General features: G+C 44.7%; 1 protein-coding gene across 1 annotated transcript in view; it reads left to right on the top strand.

Annotated features, from left to right (window-relative positions):
• MYL3 (myosin light chain 3) overlaps positions 1-19,434 on the top strand; it is a 29,537-nt gene extending 10,103 nt beyond the window's left edge. Inside the window, exons 3-7 of the mRNA XM_061586756.1 lie at positions 4,657-4,806; positions 6,052-6,225; positions 7,450-7,527; positions 10,014-10,049; positions 17,322-19,434. Coding sequence (XP_061442740.1) covers positions 4,657-4,806; positions 6,052-6,225; positions 7,450-7,527; positions 10,014-10,042 — 431 coding nt within the window. The 3' untranslated portion in view covers positions 10,043-10,049; positions 17,322-19,434. The remainder of the gene's footprint in view (positions 1-4,656; positions 4,807-6,051; positions 6,226-7,449; positions 7,528-10,013; positions 10,050-17,321) is intronic.
• The last annotated feature ends 70 nt before the right edge of the window (positions 19,435-19,504 follow it).

The following is a 19,504-nucleotide window of genomic DNA, read 5'->3' as shown; positions in this document are numbered from 1 at the left end:
TTCTCCTGCAGCCCCCCATGCACCCTCAAAATCTGCTCCTGGTGGTTGGGCGACAGTGGAGGCTGGTAGCTCCGATGTCGGTGGGGCTTTTGCACCTTGGACAGCTCCTTGAAAGTTTGGACTAAAACCTGAAGCAGATTCATTGCTCCACTGGCATTTTGTGTTAAATGATTGCTCTTTTCAGTTCTAGTAATGATCCATTTTGGAGTCTACATCTGGCATGAGTCCACATAGATTTAGGTCTTTTGAGTGCTAAGAGAATATGCTGGCCATTCTGACCCAAGAGCCAGACCAGAAGCCCAATTCACACGAGAGAGAGAGAGAGAAGCACTATTAGGTTATATCAGTCTTCCCCAACCAGGTGCCCTCCAAATGTTTTGGACCACAACTCCCAGCTGTAGTCTAAAACATCTCAAAGGCACCAGGCTGGCGCATTTGGAGCGTGTGTTTCTCAATTTCTCCCTGCCAGGGCTTAAACATGTTTTAATGGTTATCTTTTTTAAATTGCAATTGAAGTTCACCATGTTAATTATTGCAGGCTGCTTAAGGGACAGTGCCGTTACATCAGGGGGTAGTCCACATAGTATCCACCAGATGTTGGTGGTGGACTAAGACTCCTAGCAGCCACAGCCAGCATAGTCTTTGAAGACCTGGCTTTTCCGGCAGGCCTTTGGAATGGGTTAAGTTTTACTGTTGGGTTCTTAAATTTTAATTTTTTAATGTTCAATGTATTTTATCTTGTACGTCGCCCAGAGTGGCTGGTCAACCAGCCAGATGGGCGACTAATAAATATAATATAATAATAATAATAATCAGAGCCACTGGTCTCCACTGTTGGGAGACCCTCTGGAGGTTTGGGGAGCATGTAAGGAGAGCAGAGGAAATAGTCCAGCTACATGAGCCAAACTCCAGATGCCCAGCCTTGCATACAACCTACCATTCCGAAATCTTGAGAAAGAAAGGACTTCTGTTTGAGACAAAGTTCCCAGATCTGATCATTGCTGTGGCCTTCTGTGCAACTTGATTCCAAATTGCCTTCTGACGGCCCTTTCTCTTTCTCCTTGCAAGCCGTTTGCCACAACCTCAGCCCACTGTCTGCGGTCAGCGAAGCCACAGCTTTCTCTTGACAGCTGCTGCATTGACCCAGGGGCCACGCCAATCCTGCTGACAAGGAGTTTTGATAATGATAGGCCCAAAGGAAAGCAGAAGAACAGGCCAACTTTTCTTTTTTTAAAAAGGGTCCATGTTTGTTCAGCTGCTGCCAAGTGGGAGATGCTGCCGCCATCATGTTCCCTTGCAAAAAAAAAAAAAAGATAAAATAACAGGCCTTGCATCCAGGATGCTTTGCAGACAACAGAGTGAAAATACAAACTGAGGCTGTGCAAACTCTGAAAATAAATGAGCATCGAAGAGTCTATAAGTGCAATTTCAGGGTTGAAATTGCAATTGTGGTAGGATAGAAATTTACCCCCCCCAGGTTATTTTGTGTCACAATTTCAGGAGTATCAACCCCCTCAAAACAGGAATCGTCAACTCCAAGGGAGGAACTTCAGAGATGCCTTATACTGAGTCTGACCATTGGGCCATACAGCTCAGTATTCTCTACAGTGGCTGGCAACGGCTCTCCATGATTTCAGGGCAGGGGACTCTCCCAGGCCTATCTGTAGACGCGGGGGATTGAACCTGGAACCTTCTGCATTAGGGTTGCCAGGCTCAGGGCCTGAGAATGATTCTGTATCTTTAAGAGAAGAGAAAGTCAGCCAAGTGCAGGTTTTCTTGCAACACTGTAATAGGAAAAACCACAAGGCGGATTTCTCCTTCCCCCTGCACAACTTTTAAAGATACAGAAGACCTCTTGGTTGCCAGGCCCAGCCTCCAAGAGGTCTTCTGTATCTTTAAAAGTTGTGCAGGGGGGAGGGACAATTCCACCTTGTGGTTTTTCCCATTACAGGGTTGCAAGAACACCTGCACTTGCCTGAATTTTCTCTTCTCCTAAAGATACAGGATCAGTCTCAGGCCCTGAGCATGGCAACCCTATTCTGCATCCAAAACAGACATTCTACCACTGAGCTGCAGCCCTTCCCCTCATGCTTAAGGAGAAGGTCTGCCTCCACCAACCTGGCAGCCTCCAGATGTTTTGGGCCACAATTCCCATCAGCCCCATGGAGCACAGCCATTTTGTACTACAGTTCCCCTTAGCCACAGCCAGTGCAGCCATGCTGTAACATCTAGAAAGGACCAGTTTTGCAAAGGCTGCAGTAGGCAATTCTGCTGTCTTACTGCCAGGCAGAAGTAACTAAAAAAGAGAGGGGGAGGAGCTTACCCCCTCCTTCGCCATTTTGTCTCCCCTAGGTTCACTGTTTCCTTCTCCACCTGCCTGCTCCTCCCCTGAGAGGCATCCCCTTGCCTTTTCCAAGCTTCTTCTTTGGTCCGCCATTGCCACCCTCATCCATGACTCCCTCTGTGCTATGTAACCCATCAGAAGGCATCTGGGAGCACGTTTGTTGCCAGAGGTTGGGCATGGGTGGGCGCCTGACAAAAGGCTCACTCCCTAAGAGAGGTCACATTGACAAGAGCTCCACGGACCGGCTGCAGGAAGAAGGTAGACTCACTGAAGAAGGGCCCTCCAGGACCTGGATTCAAAACCAGATGGAAGCTTAGGCTGCAATCCAATTCACACTTACCTGGGAGTAAGTCCCATTGGACTTCTGAGTAGACTTGCATTACATTGCAGCTTTAGAGTATCTCATCTGCCCCACCTGGAGCCTGCTTGAGTTGATGGCTTGGATGGGCAGCTCCTGATTAAGCAGCCGCTCTAATGACTTCTTCCCATTCCCCACACTTTGATCGTGTGAATGAACAGCCCTTCTTTTCAGTGCGGTGGATTGTGTTCAGTGGAGTGCCACTGTTTCTTTTAGAGTCTGAGGCTGTTGCTGCTTGAGCATCACTCCTTTCTCCGTCTGGTTGGTATTTGTTTCACCTTCCTGGATCAGTTCAATAGGGAATCCCAGCCAACAAAGCAACACATATGAAATAGGATCGTATCACAGTGCTATAGTGCTACCAAGCAGATTCTGCTCCATGATGGCCTCACAGGTGGCAGGTGAAGTCCATTCAGAGTGAGGGTAACTCAGGGCCCTGCGGAAGAGTCTGTTGCATATTGTCTCTGTTGAACACACAACACCCCTCCATGGTTTAAGCCCTGACTGCTAACAGCAAAATTATTTCGTATATTTCATCCTAGCCAAATTCTAAGTACATATCTATTTCAGAGCTTGGAAAAGTTACTTTTCTGAACTACAACTCCCATCAGCCCCAGGCAGCATGGCCACTGGATTGGGCTGATGGGCGTTGTAGTTCAGAAAAGTAACTTTTCCAAGCTCTGATACACATTTTATGTGTTAAAAATAGAGGCATAAAGCATCCAACAGATGTCAGACAGATGTTTGATGAACAGAGTTCCACACACAAAAAACATGTGAAAGATGAGATCATCAGCACTCATCATGACAGCTTAAGACTGCTTGCTGAAGGTTGCTCAAAATAATAATAATAATAATAATAATAATAATAATAATAATAATAATAATAATAATAGAATTGAATTTATATCTCGCCCTTCCTCCTGAAGGAGCTCAAGGCAGCAAACATATTTTAACAACAGCAAAAAGCATTCTAAAAACAATTAAAAATATTCTAAAAACAGTATAATGCTGTCCTTAATGGACACAGCAGGGGACACGGAAGGATTTGTCCATTTTCATTTCTCATTTTTTCAATTCCAGCTCCGTACTATTTGCTGATAATGAGGAACATTCAGTTATGACATTTGCCGTATGAAATGATAAAGCTCAGACACAGATTGATCACTTCACTGACTTCTCAGCATGACTGAATGCATCCTAAATGCCAATGACCCTCACAATGTCCGCAAAGCAATTTAATTAGGGCTCTTCTTGGAGGGGATGTGAAATGTATTTCATTAGTTTTCATTGTTTGCACTGAGGACTGTTGCCCTGCCCTGGAATGCCTCCGAGGTCAATCTCTGACATGAATTTCCAAGCAATTCCCAGTGTTTCCTAGGTTGTTAAAAACGACATCGACAACCACTTGACCTGGTCCTTTCTCCTCTGTAATTCTTCTAGGAAGTTGAGGGGAGATAAAATGAAAACATTTCTGATAACAAGATCAACAGCACAGTTCAAACTTTTCCCTTGTAAAAACCCAAGCAAAACATAAAGATCAGGATCTATTTCCATAAATAAGTGCAACTTATTCTGGGGTTGCATTCAATCCTCTTTACCTTTGCCTTCCTTCCTTTCCTCCTTTCCCCTCCCATCTTGAGTCATTTCCCCTACTGCCCCACCAAATCGTAGAACAGCTTTTGCCAACCTCCGGATGTTTTGAAGCACAACTCCCATCAGCCCCAGCCAGCTGGTTGGGGATGATGGAAGTTATGGTCCAAAATAACTGGAGGGCACCAGGATGGCAAAGGCTGTTTTAGACTGTAAACTCCTTGGGGGAGGAACCAGTCTCCTCTCCAGTCTCGTTTCTCCACTCCTGATCGTTTCACATTACTCGGTAAAGCACTGCAGTCTAACTTATAATTGCTCTGATGGTATGCTTTCTCTCCTGCCCCTCTCCCCTCCTCTACAGAATTTAAGGAAGTCTTCCAGATCTTCGACAGAACTCCAAACTGCGAAGGGAAAATCACGTACGCACAGTGCGGAGACGTCTTGAGGTCTTGTGGGACAAATCCTACCCAGGCAGAAGTTCTTAAGGTCCTCGGCAGGCCCAAACCTGATGGTTAGAGCCTTCCCATTCTGTTTTCATGGTGGCAACTTCACAAAACAGGTTTTGCTTCTTCCTTGGGAAATTTAGAGCCAATGAGTTGTGGGTTTCAGGGGGTCCCACTCACATTTTATTTCACTGCACCATTACACACCATCTATGTATCCCTTAGAACCATCATCTTAGACCTTCACATTCTATTTTGTGTGTCCTCCTTCCCTCTTTTGTTCTCTGGTTCTCTCACAGCCAGAGAGAAGGGAGAGAGGGATGTACACTTCTGCATGCCCAGTCTCCCACCTTGAGTCTGAAGTGCTACTGCCCAATACGAAGCAGATCATGTTGGGTTAGTGCTTGGCCTGTTTTAGCTCTCTGTCAGGTGCTTTGAAGAGGTCAGCAGTCAAGTGTCAAGATGGCAGTTAGAGGACAGCTCTGACAGAGGTGCTGAGCCTCTTGCTTCCTAGCAGCACAATAACCTAGCTGACCAAAGAAAATATTTCTTCATATGATGCACACTTAAACTATGGCATTTGCTACCACTATCAGAGGCAATGTGTCTCTCAGGGCCGGTTCTAAAGGGCGGCCAGGTGGGGCACTGGCCCAAGGGCCCCTGGGGCTACAGGGGCTCCTAGGGGCCCCTCTGCTCCCCTGCTGCAGATCACACGGTGAGAGCTTCGGAGCGTCCGCCATTCCCTTGCTTAACCTACCTTGTTCTGTGGTTGCACACGCAGCACTGCCCTTAACAAAGATGGCGGCTGAGGTTCCCTATGGGGCTGAGGCCTCTGCCGCCATCTTGGCTGATGTGCATCCCTGCCATGAACCAAGATGGCAGCAGAGGCTTCAGTCCCTTAGGGAAACCTTGGCTGCCATCTTTGTTAAGGGCAGCGCTGCGTGTGCAACCACAGAACAAGGTAGGTTAAGCGAGGGAATGGCGAGGCGTGCGATCTACAGCAGCGATCTTGCCACGAATCATGGAAAGGGAGCGCCGGGGCCTGGGGCAGGCTTGTGCCCAAGGGCTCCAGCATGTCTGGGGCCGGCCCTGGTGTCTCTGAATCTCAGTTGCTGGGAATCACAATTAGGGGATGTGGTGTTGCACTCAGTTCCTGCTTGTAGGATTCCTGTAGGCTTCAGGCTGGCCACTGTGAGAACAGGATGCTGATGTTGATGGGCCTTGGGCCTGATCTAGCAGAGCTTTTTCTTCTTAACATGCATGCAAAATGGATGGCCTGCTCTACTCCTCTTTTTCCATTTGTGCATTGTCAGAAATGAACTCCAAGATGTTAGACTTTGACACCTTCCTGCCGATGCTCCAGCACATCTGCAAGACCAAAGACACTGGGACCTACGAGGATTTTGTGGAAGGCCTGCGGGTTTTTGACAAGGAAGGAAATGGCACCGTCATGGGCGCTGAACTTCGCCATGTTTTGGCCACTCTCGGTGAGGAGACCTACACTGCAGTGATAGTACCATTGAAACTAATTTTGCTGCAGGGGGTGGGGGGGTTGGTCCAACACTTCCCCCTCTCAGTTCCAATAAAAGGGAGGCTTGGATCACCCCCAATACACATTGAAGGAATGTGGGTAGGATCACAAGAAGGGATTGGCGAATCTATCGATTTCAGTTCCTCTCAATCTCATGTTCTCTCAGTCTTCAGTTCACTCCTTCACATTTCCCCCTCAGTTTGCGATGTTTTTAAAGTCCTCATGAAAATTCTTCACCGTTTTAGTGTGAATTTCACAGGTTTCACAGGTGAAATACACGGGTTTGTATGCAATTTCGCCTAATATATACATTTTTGCAAAGCCATTTCCCCTCATGTGATGCATTTCTGCATGTCATTTTCAGCATTTTCGTGTACGTGACTTGGCTGGAGAACTGCACTGCAAGATTCGGAGATGTGCAGAGTTTGAAGGATGTCTATTTTTTCGGGTTTGCATATTGTAGAATAAAATTAATGCATATGTTTCTATGAAATCTTGAGGGCTACAAGGTTGTTTGTCATATCCCTTTCCTTTTTAAAATGAAAACTGAAGTTCTTGGGATAAGGAATTCTCCAGCTGTATGATACGATCATGGAAAGATGGAACACACATAGATATGAGTGTAGCTTCCCTGAATTTTTCAGGGTTGCTGCCAGGTGGAGTTCACAGTTACCCTGAGAGACCAAAGACTGTGAACAAGGAAATGTTGCTCTAAACACCCTGAAATGCCTTGTGTCGATAGACACGGTCATGCCATGGCAGACACTCAGATAAAAAGTCTCTGAGTTGTGACGGCGTAAACAGGACTCTAAGATGCCACATTTTGTCACTTTGGCAGTAGCAATTTGGGCTGTGCATCCAGGTGAGTGGAGGATTCCATCCTGCTGGGGTTTGCAACCTTCCTGCCTGACGTCCCACCCCTGACAGCACCAGATCTCCCTGGGTGGCCCAACCCAACTCGGGATGATCCAGGTCTGTGGCTAGCTGACTTGGCTGAAGCCAAAATCCCCTTGAATTGGCCCGATCCCCCCAAATCAGCCCGGATCCCCCTGGATCCCCCTGGTTTTCCTGAGTTGGCCCACTTTGGTTTGGGATTCAGGCTTTGGACAGCCCTAATTTGCTTCTGTGCTCTTAATCATAAGAGTTTGAGTCATCTTACGTTCTTTTTCTTCCGCTCCAGGTGAAAGGCTGACTGAGGAAGAGGTTGACAAGTTAATGGCTGGCCAAGAAGACTCCAACGGTTGCATCAACTATGAAGGTACGAAGGATCCAGGAGCAGAGGACCCTTGACTGCCTTTGGGTTTTGGTTCTGATAAACTGGGACCATATAACTAGAGAACCATAGCACTGGAGGGGCCTCCAATTTCATCTAGTCTAGGACTGGGAGATCCTCAGCCCTAAGGACTGAAAGTGGCCCTCCAAGCCTCTATACCTGGCCCTCAGGTCTCTCCCCAAGCTAGACCCCCTCCCCAGGACACACTCCTTACTGACTCTGCTTTACACCCACCTAGAATGTTTTTGCCTGGCTTGGATGTTGCTTTGGACTCTGACCACGCCTCTTGCTTTCCTGGGTGAGGCATAGAGATGGGTGTGTGGAGAAAGTAACACAGGCCACATCCACATCCGGACATTTTTTTTTTGCAATTTAATATTATTGATTTTACAAACTGAACATATTCCAATATTAATACATCTGTCGAGATTTGGAAAAGCATAAATAGCATATATCTCAAAATAAGAAAGAAATCCAACTCATTATCTTTTTTTAAATTTTTTATTCAAGATAAAGTAAAAGTACAAAATGTTCCAATTTGATTACACAGAAGCATTACAAAATAAAGCAACAACAAGAGCAAAAACAAAATATGAAATTGACAAAAGTAATAATAGGTCATTATTAAGGTTAACTTCTTACCCCTTCATATTTAAGCGTCATAGTATAACACAACATATTTCCTATATTGAGGTAAATAAATTAAATGGAGCTGATAGATGTGAAGTGATAGATGAAATAGCTCCAACTCATTATCTTTTAACTAAGGAAAACTACCACAACTGAAACAGAATACAATCAAGTCAAAAAATAAAACTACTGTCATCTACCCCAACCCGCCCCAGCCCATCATGGCAATATCTAAAAAATGAGTTTTACAGACATCCTATATCAATAACAATTATTTACAGTTATTAAAGTATGTCTGACCGGGAGGGTCCTTCACAAAACAAGAAAAAAGGAAAACAGAAGCCACATGGTAATGATGGTGCAATAACGTCCCAAAAGGCTCAGGCCATTATGACTCTCAGGCGTTCCAAATGTGAGCGTAATACGTGGGTGGTTTACTTCCATGTTCATTCTGATTAATGTATACTACAAATGGATACCCATGTATTAAAAAAAATATCTGTTTTGTTAAACCCTTGAGCCAGCAAGAGCTTAGATGTTAATTTTTCCATAAAGACTAAGTACCAAACCCTTTTGATAGCAATACTCCATCGTAGCTCCAATTAAATCTTACCAATAAGTTGCAGTTGTGATCCTAGCTGCCATCAGTAAGTAACCTGTAAGAGGTTTATTTTTAAGATCTCTATTGGCTCCCTCGAAAAGGTTCAAGATTGCAAGTTGTGGGGTCCTTTCTGGAGCTGAGGCTGCGATGACACCAGACATTTATTCCACTTTAAACAGTCATTTCTTGTTGTTGTTGTTGTTATGTGCCTTCAAGGCGATCACGACTTATGGTGACCCTATGAATCAGCAACCTCCAATAGCATCTGTTGTGAACTACCCTGTTCAGATCAGATCAGGTCAGGTCTGTGGCTTCCTTTATGGAATCAACCCATTTCTTGTTTGGCATTCCTCTTTTTCTACTCCATGCTGTTTTCCCCAGCATGATTGTGTTTTCTAGTGAATCATGTCTTCTCATTATGTGTCCCAAGTATGATAACCTCAGTGTCATCATTTTAGCTTCTAGTGATAGTTCTGGTTTAATTTGTTCTAACACCCTATTATTTGTCTTTTTCACGGTCCGTGGTATGCGCCAAGCTCTCCTCCAACACCACATTCCAAATGAGTTTATTTTTCTCTCATTCGCTACCTCCAATGGTCAGGGTGGTTTAACAGTCAGGCCCTCTTCCCAGAGAATTCTGGGAACTGGAGATCTGTGGGGGGAGTAATGGTCTCCTAACAACTCTCAACACCTTTCACAAACTATACTTCCCAGAATTCTTTGGGGGAAGCTATGACTGTTTAAAGTGGAATAAATGTTTGGCATGGATGTGGCCATACTGTACAAGGGCAATCTTTACATTGCTTCCTTTTGCCTCTGGCCCCTCCAACCACTGCCATGCGGCCCCCAGACAACTGTCCAGAAGGTGATGTGGCCAGTGGGCTGAAAAATGTCCGCCCATCCTTCATCTAATCCTGCCTCCTGCCAATGCAGGAAACTCATTATTACAGCCTCTCCAGTAGATGGCCTTCCACTTAAAAACCTCCAGAAATCCTGGGGTTTACATATAGCAGTGAGGGGTGTGGTCTGGGGAGAGAGGGCATGGATGGGAAGGGGTGGTGGTGCAGGAAAATTCCCAAGGGCCAGATAAAGAAGCCTGGGGCCCACATTTGGTCTCCGGGCCTGAGGTTCCCCACCCTTTACGTATAGAGATAATTTGGCTCATTCCAAGCAGTTGCACCTTCACTTTGGGAGCCTGGATATGAGAGACCAATGACTCTTTTATCTTAATTTATTTCAGCATTTGTGAAACATATCATGGCAAGCTGAATGCCAGGTAAGCTAACCAAAGGGCATCCAGTTACCCACCCATGCCCAGATCTTCAATAGATTGGTCCATTTACAGAAGAAATAGGGAAACTATGGCTCTCTAAATTTTGCTGGACCCCTGTCTTACCAGTGACCCATATTAAGTCCCAATTTGTTGCGAAGTCTGCAGTGGGCATGCAAGCCTGCAATTCTCACATGCGGTCTGCCACTCAGTCCTAGGGAACTTTTGATGTTTAGACCTGGACGCACTCTAGAGTTTGGCACCCTAAGAATTAACACAGACAGAAAGATAGGGCAGAAGTAAATTTATTATATCAAGAGGGAATTAGCTTATTGTCTTAAAAGGAAATTAGCACATTTACAGGCAGAGCAATCCAACTTAGGGGAAGACGGCGTAAGTTGTGCTGGAGCAAGAGAAGCCGGCGTAAAGTTCTGTCCATCCAATTGCCATTCAGGAGTCTCTGGGCTGGCTATACACTGGCTCAGCTGGGAGCTGCATGGAGTGACCAGCAAGTAAAAGCCTGCTCTCCCAAATACCCCTATCAGGGAATAAGCCCTGTCCATTGACTTCTATTGCAATTATTTTCTTAGACTGACCTTTTTCCCGGTGTAACTTTTGCCTGGACTGGGACCCGAAGGAGTGCTCCAAACACAAGTTGGATGTGGCCTAAATCCCCTCACTTCTGTCCTCCCCTGACATGCCCCTGACACACCCCTTTTTCTGGTCTTACACCGGCTTACACTAGCTCCCTTGCACCAATCTTGGCTGAGCTGGCTGGGACCCAGCTGAGCCAGGTTGGCTCTGCTGAGCCTAGCTGAGCTGAGACCCAGCTGGCTGAGCTGGAGATCCACCGTATCCAGCTAAATGCGACTTGGACTGTGCTGTAAATGTATTAAACCAAAGCAATAAACATTACACTGAAACTAAGCTAAGTTTAGGAGAGTTTAAAACCAATACAAGCATTTTTCTTAAAAGTGTTGCTGGGTACACATAGGAAAATTAGGATGCAGTCAGGGAAAGAAAGGTTGCCTGAAAGAGGAGCTGATTAGCAATGGGCAAGAAATTCAATTCCATTTGCATTTGCATTTCAAGCTCAGTTTATCAAATTTGTACTTTCTGAAACAATATGAGAACAGGCATCCTTCAAACTTTGCACTTATCCAAATTGCATGATGCAGTTCGCCAACCAACCAGTGTTTACAAAAATGCATATGTTAGGGGGAAATGTGCATATAGGTGAATATATGAGTGAAAATAACATACAAAAATGCATTGTATGGTGAGAAATTGCTTGCAAAAATGTCACAACTGCCTGCAAAAGTGTGTTTATTAAGAGACATTTTTGCTAAAACGCTGGATAATTTCCATGAGGATATTTTTTATATATAAAAAGAAATTTAAGGTTGGGGTAAAAAAAATAGAAATGGAGAGAACCGAAACTGACAGGCCTGTTCATCCCTAGCTGCCGACTGGAGCTGTTTGTGTCCAAAAGAGAAGGAGGCGTCGTCAGAGGGATAAGGGAAGTTTGGGAAGTGGAGTTTCAGAAAAGGTTTTTAAGGCAAGAACTAGAAGAAGAATGGGAAGGGTATGGCAAGAGGAATAAAGAGACCAGATTACACTTGAGGGGGCTTGGAAATGGAAAATAAGGGAAGGAGAAAAGAGGGAGTGAATTTGGCCAGGTAATGGGTGAGAGAGAGAGAGAGAGTTCAGTGCCTTTCCTTACTCTGCAAGGGTGCAGCCCATTGGAGCTGATGGTGGGGATCTAGAAATCTCTTTAGCACAGCAGCAAAGGAAAGCCGGCAACAGAAGACAAAAAGAGGAAGAGATGAGGTCCCTTGGGTATCCAGAGATTCTAACTGCAGAGGTGAAAAGCATCCCCTCCTATACTTGGCTTGGGCTCAGAAATTCACATTGGTTAACACTGGCTGGGGCTAGTGAGAGTCCCACAGCTGCACCTGGAGAGTCACAGCTGTTCACTCACTGATTGGCTACCTGGAGAAGGGCCGTAGCTCTGGGGCTGTGCATCTGCTTTGCATGCAAAAGAAGTCCCAGGTTCAGTCCCTGGGATCCCCAGTTGGCGCAGGGAGACCTCCTGCCTGAAAACCCTGGAGAGCTGCTGCCAGTCAGTGTGGACAATATTGAGCTAGATGGACCAATGATCCTACTGGGTATAAGGCAGCTTCCTATAATCCTAAAGGGGTTGTATCTAGTTCTATTCCTACTCAGAGTAAACCCAATGAAATCAATAGATGTGACTTAACAGGTCCATTCCTTTCAGTGGGTCTGCTCTGAATAAAAATTAGTTGGATGCCAGCCTATTTAAATAATTTTGAGAAGTTCAGCAAAGGTCTATTGCTGATTATCTAAAACGAAGGGCTCTCTCACAAAGGGGTCCTTTATTTGGATGATGCATTTCCTCCTTTTATGGTGATGAACAAGTGGCCATCCTAGTTTCATGCCAGGAAACTCCCAGTTCCAGGCTCAGCTGATCTTACCACCATAAAAGGCTAAAATCTCTTGCTCTGGGTATATTTCTTCATCATTCTTTGCAACACATCAGTAGGTCCTGGAATATGTCTTATAATGACTTCCTCCTAGTGATGGGCAAACTACACTTCCCACCACTCTCTGTGAGGAATTCAGTCCAGCTAATACAAAGTATTCTCTCGCCACCCCTATTTTGTGAAAGAGCAGATTTCCAGGCACATGGGAAATGTAGTTTTCCCATGGCACTGACACTTGGGTACTTGGTAAGTTCATCAGGCACACACCATGCATCCCAGTGCTCCTTGCTGAACTGTGCATGCTCAGAAGTCCGGTTTTTTGACAGCTTCTTGACTTCGATTCTTCATCCATCCAAGCATTAAAGCTAGGGAGGTTCAAACTCTCAGCCGGGTAAACATGAATTTTGGTGATGACATTACTTCCAGTGCAGTGAACAGTACCTGTTCCCCTTCCACTGCCATCTATACACCCTCCAGATTGACTTACAGAGCTTGGTGCCATTGCAAACCAGCTTTGACAGGGTTTTCCACAGACACTGAGGACAGTTTTCATATTCTTTCCTGGAAAAAGAAAACACACACAACCCCCAACCCCAACAACAACAACACACAACTACTCGGAATCTGTGTTGCTATCTTTTAGGTTCTTGGAAAATGTTTGACCTAGGAAGCAACCACTCAATCAATTTTGTGTGAGAGAAAAAGTATGTGTGTGTGCCTTAGATAAATTAGTATAACAATCCAAACCCGGCTGTATGAGTTCCTGTTTTTCATTGCTCTGGTTTATTTATCTGCCCCTACCTCCTGGTCTTGTTTGTTTAGGGAGATCCAAGATTATCACAGCTTGTGTGGCTACAGCCATCTAGGACACTGGCTTCCATCCACTTTTTGTCTGTTTCACCAAAACCCCAGGGAGTGAGTAAACAAGAGTAAAAGACAAAGTCAGGCTGCTGAAACTTTTGCCCCACGATATCTAATCCATTGCCAAAATGTAGTCTCTCTCTCTCTCTGTCTCTCTCTCTCTCTGCCTCTCTCTCTCTCTCTCTCACACACACACACAGAGCTTCCATGTCTGCCTCTCTTTCTGAGGGATGAGGGAGAAATTTGGTTCAGTTTGCATTTTAAAGGTCAAATTCTAGGGATGGGTGAGAATTTTGATTCAGTTCACATTTCAAGCAGAATGTATCAAATTCGCACTTTCCAAAGCAATATGAGAACGGAAACACAGCCATCCTAGAATTTTGGGATGCAGTTTGCCAACTAAACAATATTTATAAAAATGCATATATTAGGGGAAAGTGCATAAAAATGAATGCATGAATACATGAGTGAAAATAACATGCAAAAAGGCAAAAATGTGTACCTTTGTCAAAACTGCCTACAAAAATGTGTTTATTTGGAGAAATTCGCACTTAAATGGAGAATTTTCATGAGGATTTCTTTTTTTAAAAAAAAGATTGTAGATTGCTGCAGAAATGTAGAGAACTGAATTCAACTTTAGAAAAGTGAGAAACTGAACAAACAGAAATTGACAGTTCTTTCCATCCCTGTCAAATTCACGCGTTGTGAAACAACTGACAAACCAAAATGCCGCCATCCTTCAAAATTCGCACTTCTCTGAATTTTGCAATGCAATTCTCCAGCCAAGTAATATGTACAAAAAATGCATATTGTAAGGTGTGCATGAAAATGCACATATTCATGAAAATAGTGTACGAAAATGCATTATGTTAGGCAAAATTCCTGGCAAAAACATACACATTAAGCAAAATTGCATACAAAAAAGTACATATTAGGAGAAATTGCCAGTAAAATGCTGGTTAATTTTCATGTCTTTTTAAAAATAAATAAATAAATTGCAAGCTGATGTGGAAAGATGGAGAACTGAACTTAAGACCGGAAAAATGAGCAACAGAGAGAAACCAAAAATGGACAGAGTTGTCCACCCTTTCCCCTTTCCCCTCTGTCATGGCAAATGTCTAGGTTTTCCTGACCTTTTTTCTGGAAGTATGTTGTCTTCAAGAGACACTTGCAATGTCTAAAGCGAGGATGCCTGTGAAGGATCATGGGAGTTGTAGTCCAGTAACATCTGGAGGGCCCACAATTTCTTCTCCCCGTCTTAGAGGCTGCCTTGTACTGAGTCCAATCATTGAGCTCTCTAGCCTCGTATTGACTACAATGACTAGCAGTGATTCTCCAGGGTCTTAGACTGAGAGCCGTTTCTTGGCCCTTAGATCATGGTGCGGAACTAGGCCTGGCTAGTGACAATGACATCAGATGACCTTTTTTTTTTGCTTGCAGGGTTCTTCAGAAACCCCTTTCAAAGTGCGGTCTCGCCCAGTGCTTTGTCTAGGGTTTGAATAATTGCCCCAACTTTTTTTTTAACCCACGGACTACTTGAAAATGGTTGAGTGCCTTGGCAGACCACTTAATGAGTTTTCTGCCTGTTGTAGCAATTGTAATGTACTCTGCTAGATTCTGCACGTTTTTTAATTGTATATTTATTGCTTCTCTCCTTTCTTATATTATTTAGAAAAGGGTTTCTCTACTACCATATCATAAAATAACTGGGTGGCTGAATTGCATGGTGTTCCGATCGCAAAACAAGAAAATTTCTTATAAGAAAGCAAAGAAGCAATAAAACCACAACATGGACGTTGAATGCGACGGGTGCGCCATCTCCCACCTTCAACTGTAAATCCACAGACATGCCACGGAGCAACTGAATGGAGATCATGGGCCACCGGAGGCCTACAGGCCACAGTTTGGGAACCCCTGGCATAGGGCTATGCAGGCATTGCCAGTCAGGTGCTCAGGAGTGTTTATCATTTCAGCTTAGCCAGGTTTTTACCGTGCACGGAAGCCAACTGGATTGGTACTTGGACTTTTCAACACTGGTGATGGAACAGCATCCTCCCTTGCTAGCACCATAGGGCAGCAGTGGTTGACAGGAGACACACAGTTCTGGCCTACAGAAGAGGAGGGGTAGCTGGAGAGAGGAGCTCAGGAGGAACAGTTGGAGCCTGCCGCCAGTTCCCCTGCCCCAAGCATTTGCTTCCCGAGGTGGTTGCATCACTTTGTCTAATGGTAGAGCCGGCCCTTATCATAAGGTTGGAACCTGGGATCTTCTGCATGCACAGCCCAAGAAAAGCCTTGCTGAATCAGGCCCAAAGACTATCTAGTATCCCACCATCCTGTATCCCACAGTGGCCAACCAAATGCCTATGGGAAGTTCACAAGCAGGGCATAAAAGGAAATAGCCCTCCCAGTCCCAGCAGCTGGAACTGAGAGGTGCACTGCCCCTGAATAGGGAGGCTCTGTAGATTAACAGGCAGTAGTGTAGTGGCAAATTCAGAAGTGCAGGGCCCCTTTGTGATAGTCATAGCCACACCCCTTCCCCTCCCCCTCTTTTTTGCTGCTGAATTATGAATGGGATCCTGTTAATTCTTTCTCGCACAACAACAGACATCCCTAGGAGCCATTCAGTATGAAGGGGGGAGTGTAAGTACTTAAAAGAGTCTTCTCACTGGCTAGCTCACCTCCTTTCACTCTGATTGGCTCCAATCAGCAGGAAACGACAAGGAGGCATGTTAGAAGACTCTTCTCAGTGGCTAACACACTCCCCTTTCATGCTGATTGGCTTGAAGGATGCTGGAGACATAGGGACTTTGCTCCCAAAACAGTAAGGGGTCTGAGACCCACTGAGATCCCAGATGACTACACCCCTGTTAAGAGGTGCTGATAGACCTATCTTCTATGGATATCTCTAAGTACCCCCCCCTTAAAGCCATCTAAGCCCTCCTCACAACAGGCAGCAGCAAATTCCATCATGTGCAGAACTTTGCTCCTTCCGCATCCTGAATCTCAGGACCACAGCAGTCCCTTTCCATCTCTTCCGATACCTTTCCCAAGAGGGGGTTGCTGATGTTTTATTCTCAGCCCACACACAGACTAGGCTCGTTTGCTGGCTCTCTTTCTTGCAGAGGCTGCAAAGTCTTGAAAATATGGAGCAACTGGTTACATCCGTCCGCAGCTTATTGTTTTGACTCCCCAGGGATCAAGTACTTGCCTGGCTCATGGCCCTGTCCTCATCAGATAACTTACAGCTTCCATATAGGCAGGTTTCCCAGACTGGGTCTCCTTTTTAGCTCAGTATTGTCTACACGGACTGGCAGCAGCTCTCCAGGTTATCAGACAGGGAATCTCTCCTAGCCCTTCCTGATGCCGGGATTGAACCTGGGACCTTCTGCATGCAAAGCAGATGCTCTAACCACTTGTTTGCTTATCTATATGGAGGGATGGATGAAACTGACATTTTTCTCTGGTTCTTTTCCAGCCTTCGGTGGGCTGCATTTCCAAGTAATTTTCTTAAGGAAAAAAAGATTGCAGGAAAATGCATGTGAATTTTCATGGACGTACCCCTTAAACAGGATTTTTTGTACACAATTTGTCCAATGTACACATATTTTTTGCAAGCATTTCTCTCTGATATAATGCTGTTTTGAATTTGTTTTCATGAAAATATGCATTTTATGCACACTTTTTGGATGGAGAACTGAATCACAAAATGGTGCATTTTTTAAAAAAATGAGAGCTGTGTTTTGTTTGTTTATTGGTTCAGGAAATGCAAATTAGTCAAGTCTGCATTAATATTGAACTCTGTCTATCTTATTTTCATTCATTCTTATTGTAAACCACCCTCAGAGGGTTTTTTTGAAGAATAAATGTTTGTTTCTAACTTGTTTCTAACTTTAAAAAACTTCCATCTTTTTAGGTTATGTCGACAGGAGCTGGTTGCTAACATTGGATTTCAACAGAATCAGTGGAACATATCCAACTATTTCCAGTCAGAATTGATGCTTAGATTTCATCAACTGCATTATGTTCGGGTGGTATTCAAAGTTAGCCCTACTCAGAGTAGGTCTGTTGAAGTTAATAGACACGACTGAGGCTGCAATCCAATGCACACTTACCTGGGAGTAAATCCCATTGAACACAATGGAGCTTATTTCTGAGTAGACATATACCAAATTGCAGCCTGACTTAAGTTTATGAATTTTAATTGGCCTACTCTGAGTAGGACTTAATTGAATACCACCCTTTGTTTCTGTCTTTTTGGGATGAGTATTTTTAACTTTTTTTGTCTCCCAGCCACCCTAATCCTTGTGCCTGCCACCATGTTGCGTCCTCTGCTTGGAACTGCCCTCCTAGGTTGGTTCTCCTGAATCATCCTAGCCTCCACTGTACGTCCATTTTCCACTGACTGCTCTCTATCCCATCTCATTCCTTTGAGAATCTTTGCCTTCTCCCTGCTTTTATCCTGTAATGACATCAAACCTCTGATGTTGGGATGCTGTGACTTCAGCATTATTTGCAGAACATTGCTTGCCCTACATTAGCTTGAAATTTTAATCATTATCTTCTACTACTAGTAACAGCAGAATAGTAGGTTACTACTATTAGTAATAGTTATTGTAGCTAACCAGCAATAGTAGTATTGTTCTATAACTAGCATTCTTTTACTACTGGAATATACTGCCACCCTGAGCTCCTCCTGGGAGGAAGGGCAGGATATAAATCAAATAATAAATCAAATAAATAAAAATAGTAATCTATTAGTAATAATAGTAGCAACACAGTAGTAGTTTACTGCTATTAGTAATAGCTATAGTAGCTAACCACTAATAGTAGTATTGTTCTATAAGTAGCATTCTATTAGTAGAATATAATAGTAATCTTCTACTACTATTGGTAGCAACACAGTAGTCATTTACTACTAGTAGTAATAGTAGCTAACTACTAATCGTATTTTGTCCTACAAGCAGTATTCTTCTGTTACTGGAAGATTAGTCATCTTCTACCACTAGTAGAAGCACAACAGTCGTTTACTACTGTTAGTAAAACTGATGATAGGTAATCATTAATAGTAGTAATAACAATCTTGGCCTCGCATATAAACATTTGGCGCTCATATGTAGCTACGCTAAATGGCTATATGAAGCGAAGCTACCTCTTGTCACAGGGAACCTAGCTGTTTCACAAAGGCTCAACTGGGGTGCACAATCTCATTTCTTAAACAGTGTCCGTTTTTTGGAGGAATGGCTCACGGGCAAGGCATCCCTCAATGCCCTCCTTGCGGTGGGGTGCACAGTCATCCAAAGATGCTCTCAGACTTGTTGGGTCAGTGGGCCTGTGGGGGTACCACCCTCTTGAGCCAGCCACGCCCTCAAATGTTAAGGAGGGAAATCAGAGATTTTGGGTCAGAGTCCTGGACTACACACTCCCATGGTTGTGAACAAAAATGCAAAGCATGATCCTAAGTGCATGGAAAGAGCCAATGCAAGTGTCAGCCACACATACCGTACAAGTCAGACCATTGGTCCATCTAGATCAGTATGGGGGAAGGGCAATAGCTCAGCAGTAGAGCCTCTGATTTGCATGCAGAAGGCCCCAGGTCCAATCCCCAACGGTAGGGCTGGGAGAGAATCCTGCCTGCAACCCTGGATAGTTGCTGCCGGTCAGTGCAGACAGTACTGAGCTAGATGGACCAATGGTCTGACTCTGGATAAGGCAGCTTCCTTTGTATGGTTGACACTAACTGGCAGGGGCTCTCCCGGGTTTCAGAGAGGGGTCCATCCCTGGAGAGGCCATCAGGGATTGAACGTAGGACCTTCTGCATGCCAAGCAGATGCTGTACCACTGAACCACAGCCCTTCCCCAGAAGAAGAGAGGGAAAAGGAACACCTCCACAGTACTTCCTTGTCGGCCTAGGAACCCGGGGACCGAAGGAGAGAAGTTGCATCTGTCTAGCTACCTGGTCGCTGATAACTAACGTTTTCCACTTTTTTCTGGCCGGCACCCGGATAATAAATATTTGCACCATTGCATTGGATTGCAGCGTTTCTGTGACTGGAACAGCGCCTAAAGCGGAGCCCTGCTTTCCCCGCCTCCTCATTT

The sequence above is a fragment of the Rhineura floridana genome, chromosome 10, assembly GCF_030035675.1.
Source record: "Rhineura floridana isolate rRhiFlo1 chromosome 10, rRhiFlo1.hap2, whole genome shotgun sequence".
Taxonomy (NCBI): Eukaryota; Metazoa; Chordata; class Lepidosauria; order Squamata; family Rhineuridae; genus Rhineura; species Rhineura floridana.
The sequence above is the reverse complement of the archived record's forward strand: the minus strand, read 5'-3'. Positions and strand labels throughout refer to the sequence as shown.